Below are 16439 nucleotides of genomic sequence, written 5' to 3'. Positions count from 1 at the left end.
TTTTTGTTTTGTTTTTTTTCCCCATTTCCCAGGTGTCACCCATTGCATGGCTGGCACTCAGGTCCTAATCTAGGATCCTGAGGTGGTTTGTCACGTAGTTGGTGTGAAAACACACAGTATCAGCGCATCCTCCTACCCTCTTTGCTCTCTCTGTCCTGACTAAGAGAGAATTTATCCCATCTAAAATGTGAGTTATGGAAGATCTGGACTTTCTTTTTTACGATTATAATGTAGACTAGGGGGCCTTGCCCTCTGCTCGCTTCGCTTGCCAACCCCTCCCCCCCCCGTGCTTAATGCCGTTGTGAAGAGGGGGGCTGAATGCACCCCAAAGAGACGTGGTCGCTCCTCTGAAACCCCCTCTTAAACGGTGATACAATGGGAAACAAATAAATTTTTTTTTTTTTACCTCCTCTTTGCTCGATCAGCTGCTGGCTTGCTGCTGCCATGCCATGTGTTCTGAAGTTCGCATGCTTACCAGTTCGACCCCCAATCTCCCTGCCACTCACCATTGTGAAGAGTGTGGCTGAATGCACCCCAAGGAGACGCAGTCGCTCCTCTGAAAGCCCTCTTAAACGGTGATACAGTGAGACACAAGTAACAGTTCTTTATTTTTTGCCTCCTCTTTGCTCGAGTAGCAGCTGGCTTGCTGCTACCTTCCTGCTGCTTTTGGTCCATGTGATCGACATTTCAGGCGGCGCTTTGAATGTTGAAAAGCCTGTACAGCACCTGTCCTTTTGTCCTCAAACACTATGCGATCTCGTTTAACTTTTCCGTTATTTCAACTTTCGAATTTTCCTGCTTCCAAAGGATGTAAGTATGATGTGACATGCCTGTCTCGCGGGATGTGAAAGCGTCTCTCTTCAAAAGATCACGTCTCGTCGCCGGAAAAAAGTCTCGTCCCAAGATTTTTTTTATATAATAGAAATATAACACCGAAAGAAAATGAACATAAACTTAAAAAGGAAAATATACAAAATACTCGGAGTTGAAGCAGCGTCTCTTTTGGTGCATTGCACTTCACAGACTTTTGCAGCTTCACTTTATGTCCATAGCCTTCATTTACAGGTCGCTGCAGTCCATCTGAGCACAAACCCGGAAATGAAGCGGATTGCAGATTGCTTTTAATTAGTGCCTGCTAGTGCTGGGCGGTATGACCAAAATTCTATATCACGGTATTTTTCAATTATACCGGTTTCACAGAATTTGACGGTATTTTTTTTCCCATGCATGAGTGGATGTTAACCACAATTTCCACTGCAATTACTGCAGTAGACTGGCTAAGAATAACCTATTCCACTGTCATGAGAATTGTGTGCACATTAAAACTGTTTTTTATTGTACAATGTACAAGTATTACTACAGGTTTGCATGGCCCCATAAAGTGATACTTTTCAAGGGGGTGGCACTAATGAAGAGAAGGAATCTCATTGCATGACAGATGCAGTCAAAATATAGAGCCTTTTTATTGAACAAATTTTGCAAACAACGTAAACTATCATTTTTACAACATATTTTCAACCATCCAAAGAGGCATTTAGACTTAGTAATATATCCAGAGTTGTACTGCACTGAATATGTCTTAGAAAAGGAATAAAGAGCAAATATTTTTTGTAAACCAACTACACTTTCTGTTAACGTTAACAATCTCTGTCCACTGACATGTTAGCTATATGGATTGTAATGGCGTTGGTTATCTTGATCCACCGCTTGTTTTTTTTGTCATATCTAGTACCTCTAGCAAACGCGTCTACAAGTGACGTCTGACTCAAGTGTCCTCTCGCTTTTTCAGTTTTACCTGAGGACGTGAAGGGTGCCAATCTTGGTTCCATACATTCATGGTACTCCAAAGCATGTGTGCAGCTAAGGTGGTGCAGCAAATTGCTTGGGTTGCCGCCTCCGGCAACAACTTTAGCTCTACAGCATTTGCAGTAATTAGTTGTTTGGTCCACATCCGACCATCTCCAGACAACAGACTCGGCTCCTTTTTTCAGCAAACGTTCTTCTGTGTCATTATGTTCAACTTTATCGTCTGCTACAGCTTCAGTTTTCGGAATGTTCTCTGTCCATTTTCACCGCTCAAAAGCTCCACTAACGCATGTACTCCATTGCATGCGTGTTTAGCGGTGTAGCAGTGAAAAAGGTCCCCCCCTGAAACAGTTTCCTGCTGCGCCACGTTCCGAACATAGCTTAGGCTATTTATACTGGTATTGCAGTATAAGGAAAATCTGTATCATAACAAAAATAAAAAAACGGTTTTCGGTATGAACCGGTATACCTCCCAGCACTAGTGCCTGCCGTCTCACAGTGAGGATTGTCCACCCCTTAACAGCCCTAGACTTTCGAGGACCACTACAGTCTCTGAGGTTTGTGTGTGTTCTTCATGTATCTAAGATGGCTTTTGGTGTTCAACATATTACATTATAGCAGATGGGGGGCTTTGTAAGAAATGGTCGACGTTAAAAGTGACGTCCTTGAGGGATCAGTGCTGGGGCCGCTCCTCTACTGAATATACTGCCAGGAAAATGAGTATTGAACACATCAACGTCTTTCTTAGTAAATGTATTTCCAGTGCCAGTACACTCACCACACATAAGCTATTAGGTGGTGAAGTGGTGGGAGAGGGGGATAGCCAATTAAAGACATGATTAGGCGACCGTGGTGGGCAATTTAGGCCTGGCCTTTGGGATACACCCTGCTCTTTACGAAGGATGCCCAGGGATCTTTTATGACCACAAAGAGTCAGGACCTCTGGTTTTACAGCCAGGAAAAAGAGTATTTAACACGTCAACGTTGACATGAAATGTACGCCAGATCTCGGTAACAGCCCAAGTAATCCATACATACAAAGAAAAATCAAAACAAACACATCCATAAGTTAAGCTGTGTAATAAAGTGGAATGACACAGGGAATAACACGCTGATTGAAATGTACTTAATAGTAGAAAAGCCTTTGCTGGTGATGACAGCTTCAAGACGCCTCCTCTATGAAGAAACATCAGGTGAGATTTGGGCCCAAACTGTCTTCAGATCTGGAAGGTTCCGGGGGCCTCGTCTAGGAACTCTTGCTCTTCAGTTCTTTCCATCAATTTTCAATGGGATTCAAGTCAACTGATTGACTGACTGACTGGGCCATTCTAGCAGCTTCTTGATTTTTCTTTATTCTCCGAAACCAATTGAGAGTTTCCTTGGCTGTGTGTTTGGGGTCCTCGTCTTGCTGAAATGTCCCCCCATATTTCATCTTCTTCAGCATCCTGGTAGATGGCAGCAGATTCTTATCAGGAATGTCTCGGTACATTTCTCCATTCATCCTTCCTTCAATTATATGAAGTCTGCCAGTACCATATTCTGACAAACAGCCTCACACCGTGATGTTCCCACCTCCACACTTCACTGCTGGTGTTCTAGGGGTGAAGTGCAACACCATTTCTCCTCCTAACATGGGGTGTGCAATGACATCCAAAGAGTTCTATTTTGATCTCCTCTCACCAGACTCTATTCTCTGAGGATTTCATTGGCTTGTCCAAATGTTGTGTAGCAAACTTTCAACGTGCTTTAACTTCTGCAGTGGAGTCTTGCCTGGTGATCGGTGTGCACAGAGGCCGGGGTGGTGGATAGCATTACTTATTGTTTTCTACTAATTGCAGGTCTTTTTGAAGCTCTCCACCAGTGGCCCTTGGCTCTTGGACAACTCTTCTGATTATTCTTTTGACTCATCTGTCAGAAATCTTGCAAGGAGCGCCTGGTCATGACTGGTTTATGGTGTAGTGATGTTCTTTCCACTTCCAGATGACGGCCCCAATGGTGCTCACTGGAACATTCAGAAGTTCAGAAATACATCTGTCACCAGTGCCAGCACATGAGAGAGCACTTTGCTTTTACCCACCATGAGATGCTTCTTGTGTGACACCCTGGGAATGACAGGCCATCACTTAGGACTAAACCATTTGCACCAATAAGGGGCTATCAGGATTTCTTTTTTCTTTCTTTTTAATTTTATTGATTTTGTTGAAATCACACAACATTCCATACAAATAGATCCATTTTTACAAAAATAGGATCGAAAACACATCTAAATGCTGTTAGATTTCTTGGCTTTCCATGCTTTTTTTGCACCTCCATTTCTTCGTGTGTTCAATAATTATTCCCCGTGTCATTCCACTTCATTTGTGGACTTACTTGTTTTGATTTATTTGTATGTGTGGATTAGTTGGGTTGTTCCCGAGATCTGGTGTAAATTTAATGTCACAAGCCCCATTAGAAAAATATTTACTGAGAAAGATGTTGACGCGTTCAATACTTATTGTCCCTGCTGTACATACAGTAGACCAGCTAGATAAGAATATAATCAATAGGTGGGTTATGTTTGCAGTTGAGGCCAAGCAGGGTGAAAGGACAGATGATGAGGAATCGGCTTAACTATTACAGGCAGAATTGGATAGCATACATTCTTGAGCAGGTGACATTTAAAGTAAGTACATATAAAGAATTACATATAGGAAGCAGAAACATTAGGTTTGAAATCACAGTGGGAGGTCTGAAAACTTGAAAGTACATCTTATGAGAAGGACCTGGGAGTCACAGTGGACTCATCACTGTCTACATCCACATAGTGGATTCTGGGTTATGTAGCATGATGTGTGGAGTTCAAGTCAAGTGAGGTTATGTAACACCCTTGTGAGGCCTTACCTGGAGTATGGTGTGAAGTTTTAGTCTCCATATTACAGAAAAGACAAAGCAGCACTTGAGAGAGTCCAGAAAAAAGCAACTGGGCTGATTCAGAGACCATGAGGGTATGAGGAAAGACTGAGGGAGCCAAACAAACGGAGATTAAGAGGTGAGTTAACTTGAAGTGATTAAAATTATGAAAGGAATCGGTATGGTGGATCCCAGTTGTTACTTTAAACTAAATTTTGCAACAGGAACACAGGGACAAGATTAGAAATTTAAGGGCAGATTTTTCACAGATGTTGGGAAGTATTTCTTCACACAAAGAACCATAGACACATGGACTAAATGACTGAGTCGTGTGGTGGAGAGCAGGACTTTTGGGGCCTTCGATCTCGACTTGATGTTATTTTGGACAGTCCACATCAGTGGTTCTTAAACTTTTTTTTTTCTTGCAACCCAATTTTGCCTATTACAACCCATAATCAGAGCAAAATGTTACCATGAATATCGTCCTTCTCTCTTGGACCACCAAATGGCATCCCAGGGGGTTTAGGGCCCATCACAAAGCTTTCCATAAACCGTTTGTGACTCACAACTAGAGAGATCTCATGTCCCATAGTTTAAGAAGCCCTGATCTACATAAGATGGGCAAGTTTGCCGAGCTGAATGGCCTGTTCTCGTCAGAGTTTTTCTTTAATGTTCTAATTACTGTATATCTTTTAGACGAGCATCCAATACAAAAGTGGCTTATGATCGCAATGAAGGATTCATAGGTCCTAGAGAGTGGACTTCCCCCTTTAGGTGTTGTAATGTAAGAAGCATTGAGCTGTCTACAGGTTTCGACACTTGCTGAAGCCATTTGCTTTCCTTCCTCTAAACATTGACTCCTCAAGCCTTGTAATGTTCTCAGCTCTGTCTGTGCTCATCAACCCGCTCATTATTGTCCATTACATTTTTTTTTTATAATTTTATTGATTTTATTGAAATCACACTACATCCCATACAAATAGGTCAATTTTTACAAAAATAGGATCAAAAGCAAATCAACCCCCACCCCTGAGAAAGAGAGCATAGCCAGCAGAGAAAGACTTGTAGCTAGTAAAAATAAGTAAATACAGTGGAACCTCGATTTGCGAGCATAATTCGTTCCAGAAATGTGCTCGCAGTCCAAAGCACTCGTATATCAAAGTGAATTTCCCCATAAGAAATAATGGAAACTCAGATGATTCGTTCCACCACCCAAAACTATTTATATAAAAATGATTAATACAAAATATAAAGTAAAAATGCATAAAACCTGCACTTTACCTTTAAAAAGAATCATGGCTGGTGTGAGTGAGTTTCTAAACTCTTACGGGATTCCACCCAACGGGACGACACGCAGAAGAGCGTCCCAAAGCAATCTCAGTCTCCCAGCGCTGTGGCAGTTCGCCGTAAAGTGAATCCGAAAAGATCGCGGACATGCTATAAGCACCTGCCGTCGATGGGTGATACAAGGAACAAGGAATATTATTAATGTGCAGGGCACAGTACTACTTGGCCACGACCCTGTCTGACTGCTGTGTCTGTGTATAGGAGAGTGGCAGATCCCGCTACAATAAATAACCGTGCTGTTGCTGTTTCAAGCTGAATGAAGCTGCTGTTGTTAAAGTACAGTACTGAGACTCAGCTTCGTCTTTTGGGTTGGAAGACGTGGACTCGCACATCACAGCACACACACACACACACACAGTCACAATGCTGTAGTAAACAGTATACTCTCGTACGGAAGTTGACTATATGAGTGAGGCACGCCAACTCGGACGCAGCAGCGTAGCTAGGGGGTGGCATCTGTCCCCGGGCACAGCATCCAGGGCCCCATTGCATTTTGGCAAACAGGAGGGGGCGCGAAATTTTCAGTTGTCCCCGGGTGCTGAAAACCCTAGCTACGCCTCTGCTCAGATGGACAATAGAAGACGATTGCCCACAATCCCGCAGCGAGAGAGAGAACCACCATCAGCTCAGTTGTGATCACATGACATTCAGCAGACAAAGCGTATACATACTACTCGTACTGCAAGACCTCGCTCGTTTCAAGTCAAAATTTATTAAAAATTTTAGCTCGTCTTGCAAAACACTCATAAACCAAGTTACTCGCAAACCGAGGTTCCACTGTAGGTGAATTAATAAGTGAATAAAGATAAACGGAGAAGAAGAAAAATAAGGGAGAGAGAATCTGCTTCCTCAGTGCTTTAAAAGCTTATTCTGAAATGTTATTGGTTAGATCCTGCCAGGTTTTGAAAAAGTTCTGCACAGATCCTCTAAGTGAGAGTTTGATTTTTTTCCAATTTCAAATAATATAAGACATCAGTGACCCACTGACTTAAAAGAGGTGGGCTGGGATTCTTCCAGGTGAGCAAGATAAGTCTACGTGCCAATAGTGTAGTAAAGGCCATTACAGTTAGTTTGACCATCTCCAGTTTAAGCCCATCTGGGAGCCCACCCAACACAGCTGTTAGAGGATTAGGAGGGATTGGGACCCCAAGGCTGTCTGAAAGGCATTTAAAAATGTTGGTCCAGAATGATGTTAATTTGGTGCAGGCCGCCCAAAACGTGTGGCCCAGTGAGGCAGGATGGATCTTGCCCTGGAAATATTTTGGACAATTTTAAACAAGACATGTGCTCAATAGATAATTTTGAGTTAAATAATTGTATGCTTTGCACATATGGAGCTCAAGTGAATTCTCTGCATTACATATTTTTCCCCCTCCTTCAAATTCTTACCAAGCCCAATGTGTTCTTATTGTAATTTCAGTGGCTGACCAAAGTCATCAACTGGCTGAGCAAAGTGTTCTTGAGTCCAGCAGAGGCAGGAAGCCCCTTGCTCAGTGAAAACGCAACTCTGAAACACTGGGGGTACCACGTGCACTATTTCTTTTATCGCATTTTTGTCAACATGCGTATTGGAGAGCTCTTCAGTATCATCCGAGGTGAGTGGTTGTCCTTTTTCGAATTGAATGCTTGACACCTCGCAGCCATCCAAAGTAATGTCAGATGCCTCTTACAGTGCTGTTCCTGGCTTCCCATAATTCTTTGTTCCTTGCTTTCAAGAGTTTATGGTAAGGACCACATGTTTGCCAACCATTTTACAACTAAAGAATGATGGCAATTATTATTTTTTTTCCATTGTTCACAATTGTTATAATCCTGCATTGATTGTGTACCATCAAAAGCGGCTAAATCTAATGCTGGGCTGATTTCAGATGGTGTGAACCAAGGGGGTTATAGTTTTGCCTTTTTATATTAGTTTTTCTGACCTTACTTGGAAATTTAGTTTAGTTTTTCTTCATCATGTATTTTTAGTTTTTATTTCACAAATACATTTCTGTTTTATTTTTATATCATTTTAGTTTTAGTAAATATGGCATGGAACTACTATGGAGTGTTGTTTGTCACAGTCAGACAGAACTGTACACTTAAATGGGTTTGGATACGAGTTTAATGTTAGTGGAAGCTTTCTACGCTATATGGTTTATTATTTGTTTTTTGTCTGATAAAAATAAGCACAGTCAAAACCAGGTACTGAACATAAACAATTTTACACAATTTTATAATTTTTAAAATATTTCTATATCATTTGTGCTGAACAAATCTATGCTGACTTTTGGCACTTTTTATCTTTCTCTATTATTGCCCACAATAGGCCAATTTGTAATGAAATTTAGGTGAATTTTATGGTTTGAGTGGTTTTTACTCTAAATGTCTATAGCACACAACATATCCTGCTCCAAGACAATGTGCTTATAATGAATGCCTTCAATATTGCATTAAAAAAATCTCCCATTCTGTTCTTTATTATTTTTCTACCAGCCATATTGATGTCATTGATCCATCTCAGGCACATACAATTTAAGGACAGAATTTTGCCATCTGCAGGGCTCAAAAGTTATCAAAATTAAGAAAACCGATTCTACTGTAAGGCAAGGCAGAAAAATCCCTGGTATGCAATATGTATGATATGGCTGATGTTAAGAACAAAAAGAATATGATATTTCAACTATCTATATTGAGAGAGAAGAAAAGAAGAAAAAGAAAAAAATCGAATAAAGGGGGACAAATATTTTAAAACATAATACTAATACTGGATTATTTTTATAATGCCAGGCATTTTGAGCTCTGAATATAAACTAAATAAGATAAATGAATAAATATAGAATAAATACAAAAACACATTAGTACATTTAGTTGTTCACCAGTTGGCAGACACTCTACACTCATCTACCTACTTGTAGTTCAGTAGAAACATTGCCAACTCAGGAATTTTACAAGGTTCGTTATTAAATTACTTTTTTAAAGCAAAAGTGATTGGTCAGCAAAAATATGCTGATCTTGTATGATGTCATTCTCTCGATCAGTGCCATTTTATTTTCAAAAAGGATTTCTCCTGTGCAAAGTGGCAGGTGAATTATTGTCAACAAAATGCAGGCAACTGAGAAATAAACTGAAACATTACTCAGTCGTGATTTTTCTGTCCATATGATAAAGGTTTTGTTGACCCGCACATTCCGATTTCAAGCATCTTGATATACAAAAAGCACAAAGAAAGGCGGCACGTAAATTGTTTTCTATTCCATAGGCTTTACAAGCCCGTAGTCAGCTCATTCTCTCACCCCAAATGCTGTGTGAACAGCTGCCGTCTACTGGATGAATACATATGGGTGGCTTGTGGTGGATGACTTTCTGTTTTAGAGTTAAAAGTTACAAGGGTGAAAGACTAACGGCAAGAATATTCATTCAAAAACGAAAACTAAAAATATTTTTAGTAAATGATTATTTCATTTCAGTTAGTCTTTCCAGCTACTTTAACAGTTACGTTTAGTTTGTTTTTCATTTCAGTTTTGTTAATTATTTTATTTCAATTTACGAAAATGATTTTTTAATAATAGTTCCAGTTTTGATTTCAGTTTTCGTTAACTATAATAACCTTGGTGTGAACCTATAATGCTCTTTTCTTTTTTGTTAGCCCATGGAATTAACTCATTGTGTATCACGGCAGATTTTCCAGAATCCAAGCCTGCCGTTGAGGAGCTGAAGTTCTGCCTTGAACAAACCAATCAGAGGCCACAGTTGCTAACCTCTCTTAAAGCTGAGCTGGAGACGCGGCTGCTTCACCCAGGTGACTCACGAGGGCAAAGCTTGGCTAATTGTGATTTTTTTTTTTCTTTTAAATTGTTCTCATTGGTTGCATACTTATTTTTGTTTCTGTCATATGGTGACCCTGTCAGGTCATAAATGAACTAAAGTGTGAATGCCGTCCTTGTGTCTTTTTAGGAGTCTTGACTTCGGATATCATCACCCTCTACATATCGGCAATCATGGCCCTGAGAGAACTTGACCCATCTATGGTCATCCTGCAAGTGGCTTGTGAACCAATTCGCAAATACCTGAGGTACTCGGGCCGCCCGGAACCTTAGTGGGTCTGAGATCAGGAGAAAGGATTTTGACATGGATAACACACCATATGTATTAGTTTAGTACTTGGGTATTGACGTGCCAAAGTCAAGGAGAACAGATGTGATTAAAAAATTGACATTCCTTTTTATGTACTGTCAGGGATTATGAGTTCCCTTATTTAATTTCAATTACCCAGCTTTATTTTATGTTGAGTCTTTTATTGTGACTTGCAGCATTCAGTACAATGTATGCCCATGAAGATGAAGTGTTTCACATATGGTTGGCCAGTGACAACTTTTAAATTAAGGGTGGTGGATGAATCTGAACCTGAAAACAGAACAACTCTACCAGGACTTGATGGTTCAAATCACAGCGGGTGAAGAAATCCAGTTTGAAGCCCATGGTATTTACATCATACAGTGTGAATGTGGCCTATGCCTGTACTTACACATTCGGTTTATGTGGGATGTGTGCGCTGTGCGTGTGCCATAATGTAGTGGTGCAGGTAAGGTGTACCCTCTGGCACATTCAAGGCACATCACTAAGCAAACATCCAGTCTGACTGCCTAAGTTCAAATTAATATGAGCGATCAGAACTGAATTGGAATTCAGTATCGCATGCAAAAGTGGCCTGTGTCCAATCTCAAAAGACCGGACACCCTTTGGAATTTTGGTGTTTATACATCAAAATCCAGTCTGTGCAGGGAAAAGTGAAATCGAGTCACCTTAGAGTGGCAGTGTAAACGCGGTGTTAGAGACTTGGCTTTTTGGCTAGCCCACTCTATACGCAATCCAACTTTTCATAGCATCCATTCTTGGAGAAAGTGAGGAGTCACAGGTTGCTGCTAAGTCTTGTGGTTATTCATCTGCATGTGCCACAGGCTACCAGACTGGGTCCCAGTCTAACATCCATCTTAAGTGGTGTTCCTGTCTGACGTGTGCAGCCCTGTAGTACTGATGCAGGCTTGATGTCAGACCTGACAAGAGAGTGCTGGGATGGTAATGCAATCTCCTCAGAGCAGAAAATAGATTCACTGATATGTTTGTGTGCCTTGTAACGATATTGTTATTTTCACTACATATTTACAGTTGAAATTACTTAATATGGCTGTACTGGTGGCAGGATGTGATGATGACTGTCCTTATGACATGATACCAAGTTCCTTGGCATGATGGGAGTGTGCAGGTGACTCCCTCTGTTATGGAATTTTTTTACTTTTTAGAGAAACATGTCTAGGCCCTACTGAGTTGTAACTGGCATATTATTCAAAATAAAACTCGCATCCACTCATAGGCAAGAAAATAAAATGTGCATTTGCTGGAAATGGATGGATGCATGAAAAGTAAAAAGCCTTCAGGGTGCAGATGGCTCTCTTTGTAACTGCCACTCTCAGTATTGTGACATTGGGTTTGCTTTTAATAAACTTTACAAAATAATGGTGTTAGGATAAATATGAATTATGAAGATTTCATCTTATGGCCACTGCTAGCAGAATAAGTCATTTGAAGTACAGTTGTGCTCCGATACACAGCTGACTGAGATGAGGCAATATGTACTTCCAGCCCATGGACACAGAAAAAGAATCGGGTAATAATGTTTTAGAAATTGTCAAAACCCACCACAGTAATAAAATCTTCTGTTATTATTAATACTATTTCACAAGTTCTCACATGATTTCTGACTCATGGAAGGTCCCCTTAGGTTTGTTTTCATGGGCGCTGCTCCACGTGGGTTATTCTTGTGCCTTCTGCCCACAGTGCCTTTTTAAATTCATTGACAACCCACTAGCCGCTATTGCAGACTGTCCCCTTGGTGAAACGCATGCCCTCCTTGACCCACGCAATGTTATTTGTCTCGGGATCTTTTTTTATCTTCTTATTTTTCATTTATAAAAAAGTAATGCAGATGTAAGCTGCAGGAGGTGCCTTGTGCAGATAACTAGCACTGCAGATTGGCCTGACATTTATTTGCCTTCCGCTGTTTGTGTGTCTGTGGCAGGACCAGGGAGGACACCGTGCGGCAGATTGTAGCAGGCCTTACTGGGGATGCAGAGAGCTCCAGTGATCTGGCCAATGAGCTGTCCAAAGCAGACCCCGTCACCCTGGAGCACAGTCAGGACAGTGATGAAGAGGTTGACTCACCTGAGAAATGGCAGCCAGACCCCATAGATGCCCAAACAGGTATGTATCATGTGTGTAACCTTTGAGAAATTTGCTTGAGTGACATCCATCCAGGAAGCCTCAGATGCTAGGCAGCAAACCCGTCCTTGATGGGACACCACACCATCACAGAACCCATTTGAACAGTCACCAGTTCAGCTAAAGCCACCCAGCAATAAATTGCATGACTTGTAGTTGGAGGGGGTGTGAAACTTGATGACTGCAGGAGATGATCTTGTCACCTTGAAGGTGCCAGAGGTATTGCAGTTGGTGACAAATTACATAAATCCGTGATAAAATGAAAAGTATTGCAAACTCAACATACGCTGACAGGCATTTACCAAGTGTTTAGTCAGAGCCAGTGCCTGTGTGATGGCTTTACAGGTTTGATAAGTTCACCTTTAATCTTGGGCCTCTTATTTTCCTTGTTCCATTCTATTGTGGTATAACAATGACATGATCTCAGACACACCAGCCTCTCTTCTGTTTGCACAGTCCATAACATTCATTGGTTGTCAAGCTCTCACACTCACTGCCCCCTCTAATTTAAGACACAGCCAAACTTGTTTGATTTAGCCAAGGTGTGTCGCTGATCAGTCTGACTGAGTCGACAGGGAACTCAAACTGCATGGCTGCTGAATGCGCTGCGACTTCCTTCAACTGGCTAAGATTACGTAAATGAAGTTTGTGATGGGACTTCAACACACCTTTTTTTTTTCCTTATATCTCTGCGCTGTCTTTTCTCTTTTCGTATTGTTTGCTGCCCTTTACTCTTTCTCTGTGATCTTAAACAAAATCGGTTTCTGCATTCAGTGCAACTCTGCGTTAAGCCATTAGGCCTGTGTCGGTGCAGACGGTTAAGGAGTGTGACTTTCCCTTCTTCATGGCTCTTGACTGGAATATCACCCTGCCATCACATAAAACCAGGCATCAACCTTCCCAGTTTAGATTTGTGCTCTGTTTACATCCAATCCCCACCACTGACTTGTTGCTATGGGCCTTTTTATTTCGCCTTATACAATTTCTTGTATTAGGAATTTGTTAGTTTTCCTAATTGTACATTGTACAGCGCCCCTGGAGCAATTGAAGGTTAAGGGCCTTGCTCAAGGGCCCAGCAGAGTAGGATCTCTTTTGGCAGTGACGGGGATTCGAACCTTCGGGATACCAGCGCAGATCCTTAGCCTCAGAGCCACCACTCCGCCCTAAAACTTTTGGTTTACCCCTTGTGTTTTCTTAGCTCTTTCAAGGCCCTTCTTACAGAAGATCTGTAAATATCTTACAGCCCAAGCTATTGGTATCCAGTTTCAAAATGTCATATATTTCTGTATTATTTCTTGAAATATTCCTTATTCCCCTTGAATTGTATTTCTTTCTCTCCTTTTCTTTCCTCTTTCTAACAAAGGCTACACTCTTTTCTGTGTTTGCTGCCGAACTGGCCCTAACGTACCATCTTTGTATTTCTGGAGAACTTGTTTTTAGATGCATTTGCACCTACAGGTTGAGCATCCCAGATGTGAAATTCCAAAATCCAAATACTGAAACTGCTGCTGTTGAGTTACAGTAATAGTCTAGGAGTCAATGTAAGGTTGAAAGAATTGGCAGCTATGTTTGTCAGCATATGGATTGTAAAATATGCATTCAGAGTAAACCGTGATAAGGACTGATATTAAGAGAGCTGATAATGAAGAGCTAGGAGACATGCAGATTTCAGTACTCAAAACACCCAAATCGGCAAATGTGCCTATGGGGCTGCACAGCACCCACCTTCAGACTGAAAGTCTAAATAAATAACTAAAGGGTGTGACCACCAGGCTCCCCAAACACCTGACACGATTGGCACAGACACAAGTGCAGCACAACACAAGGCTTTATTATTTCAGTGGGAAACGCTTTTCAATTGGTTCCCACCTTCAGTGCACAGCCCAGTAAAACACAGTCCCAAACACACAGTACTTTGTCTTTCTTCTCTCTCTGCCTCCTTACGTCTTCACTCCTCCTGGCAAATTTCTTTCCTCTTCCTTCCGACTCTTCTTCCAGTTGTGGCAGCAGACCTGCTGAGGAGGACTCCACCATTCCCCCTGCGCCCCCTAGTGGTTGCCACAGGCCCCAGCAGTGTTGAGCCTCCATGCTCCAAACCACTGCTGTCCATCACAAGGGTGTTAACATTAATGTCTAAGTGGAAGTGCAGACATGCCCTGCCAGAATGTAGCAGCATCGGCCCATAACAGCGTATCCCAGGAGGCACTCTGGGTGAACCGTTATAACAGAATGCCAGGCCTGAGAGAGTCTTGGGGTTAAAGCCAAGGAGGTTAAGAGTTAATGAAATAAGAAACTATTTAGAAAACATAACAAGTATCAACAGATGCTTCTCTTTAACTTGGTTTTGATTTCCATTTTATTTTAGAACTGTGGCTCTATGTGTTTCACTCTTCTTCTTCTTCTTTCGGCTCTTCCCATTAGGGGTCGTCACAGCGGATCATCTTTTTCCATATCTTCCTGTCTTTGTCATCTTCCTCTGTCACACCCATCACCTGCATGTCCTCTCTTACCACATCCATACACCTTCTCTTAGGCCTTCCTCTTCTCCTCTTGCCTGACAGCTCTATCCTTTACATCCTTCTCTCTCCTCTACACATGTCCAAATCAACTCAATCTCGCCTCTCTGACTTTGTCTCCCAACTGTCCAACCTGAGCTGACCCTCTAATGTCCTCATTTCTAATCCTTTCAATCCTCATCACACCCAATACAAATTTTAGCATCTTTAGCTCTGCCACCTCCAGCTCTGTCTCCTGTTCCACCATCTCCAGCCCATATAACATAGCTGGTCTCACTACTGTCCTGTAGACCTTCCCTTTCAGTCTTGCTGATACCTGTCTGTCACAAATCACTCCTGACACTCTTCTCCAGCCACTCCACCCTGCCTGCACTCTCTTCTTCACCTCTCTTCCAAAATCCCCATTACTCTGTACTGTTGATCCCAAGTATTTAAACTCATCCACCTTCGCCAACTCTACTCCCCTCATCCTCACCATTCCACTGATCTCCCTCTCATTCACACACATGTATTCTGTCCTGGTGGTCCTTCTGACCTTCATTCCTCTCCTCTCCAGAGCATATCTACACTTCTCCAGGGTCTCCTCGACCTGCTTCCTACTCTTGCAACAGATCACAATGTCAGCTCTGTATGTTTCACTAGTTACAGATATTTTGTGTAGTCCTTTTGCCTTTTATTTGTATATTTTTGTGTTTTTTTGGTATTTGTTTAGTGCTTTGTCTTGTTTTGGAGAAGTTCATTTTGCTTATTTTTGTTGATTTTTCCTTTGTTTACCTGATGCTGTTGGGATCGATCACCTGACTATGATGGTCACAATTGTGATGCCTCTATAAATATGGCAGCGCTGGCATTTTCTGTTAACCCTTTATGGTTGACGAAATCCTTCACTCTTTAGTGCTAGTTTGCTGTTTATTCAGTGTGAGAAGCAGCCAGGACTCAGACAGACGGACACCAGCTTAAAGTCCACCACACGTTTATTTTGCATATTTACAATGTCCATATGTGCACAAACCCAGTGCCTCCAGCACCAATCTCCCCAAAGTCCAGGCTCTCTTCCAGTGCCTGCTTCCTTCAGGCCACCTCCACTCTGAACCTTGTCCACTCCTCACCCGACTCCAGTCCCCTTTTGTAGGGAGGTGGCCCCTTTTATACATGCCCGGATGGGCTCCAGGTGCTTTCCCGACACTCCTCTGTGGACACTCCCCTGTGTGGCAGAAGTGCCGGCTGTGCTCCCGGTAGCCCTCTGGGTGTCCCCAGTCTTCTCCCTAGCACTTCCTGGTGTGGCAGAAGTGCTGAGGGCCCAGGTCCTTCAGGCAGGCGGATGCCCCCTGGCGGTGACCACGGGCCCCTACAGGGTTGGGCTTCCAAGCCCTGTACCCGTGGCCCCCAATACAACTATGGCGGACGCCCCCTCGCGGTCTGGAGGAGGAATGAGCCTTCCTCCTGTCTTCCTGGGCGTCCCAGCTGGGTGCCACCCCCAGCCGCGTGCCACATCAGATAGGTCCTAACATTAGGTTTTGGTTTTCTGCTCTTGACCGCTTCACCAAGTTCAAGTTTGTTTCGTCCCTTTTGTTGCTGTTTTGACTTTCTGGTGTTTTGACCCCCACTAGTCTTTACACTGTG

The 16439-nt window shown here is 42.3% G+C and overlaps 1 protein-coding gene across 1 annotated transcript in view; it reads left to right on the top strand.

Annotated features, from left to right (window-relative positions):
• Nucleotides 1-16439, top strand: part of anapc2 (anaphase promoting complex subunit 2) — a 49875-nt gene that overhangs the window by 18322 nt on the left and 15114 nt on the right. Inside the window, exons 4-7 of the mRNA XM_028808749.2 lie at nt 7463-7637; nt 9704-9823; nt 9979-10096; nt 12101-12282. Coding sequence (XP_028664582.2) covers nt 7463-7637; nt 9704-9823; nt 9979-10096; nt 12101-12282 — 595 coding nt within the window. The remainder of the gene's footprint in view (nt 1-7462; nt 7638-9703; nt 9824-9978; nt 10097-12100; nt 12283-16439) is intronic.

This window comes from Erpetoichthys calabaricus, chromosome 9 (assembly GCF_900747795.2).
Source record: "Erpetoichthys calabaricus chromosome 9, fErpCal1.3, whole genome shotgun sequence".
NCBI lineage: Eukaryota > Metazoa > Chordata > Cladistia > Polypteriformes > Polypteridae > Erpetoichthys > Erpetoichthys calabaricus.
This window is presented reverse-complemented; position numbering and strand designations above follow the sequence as displayed.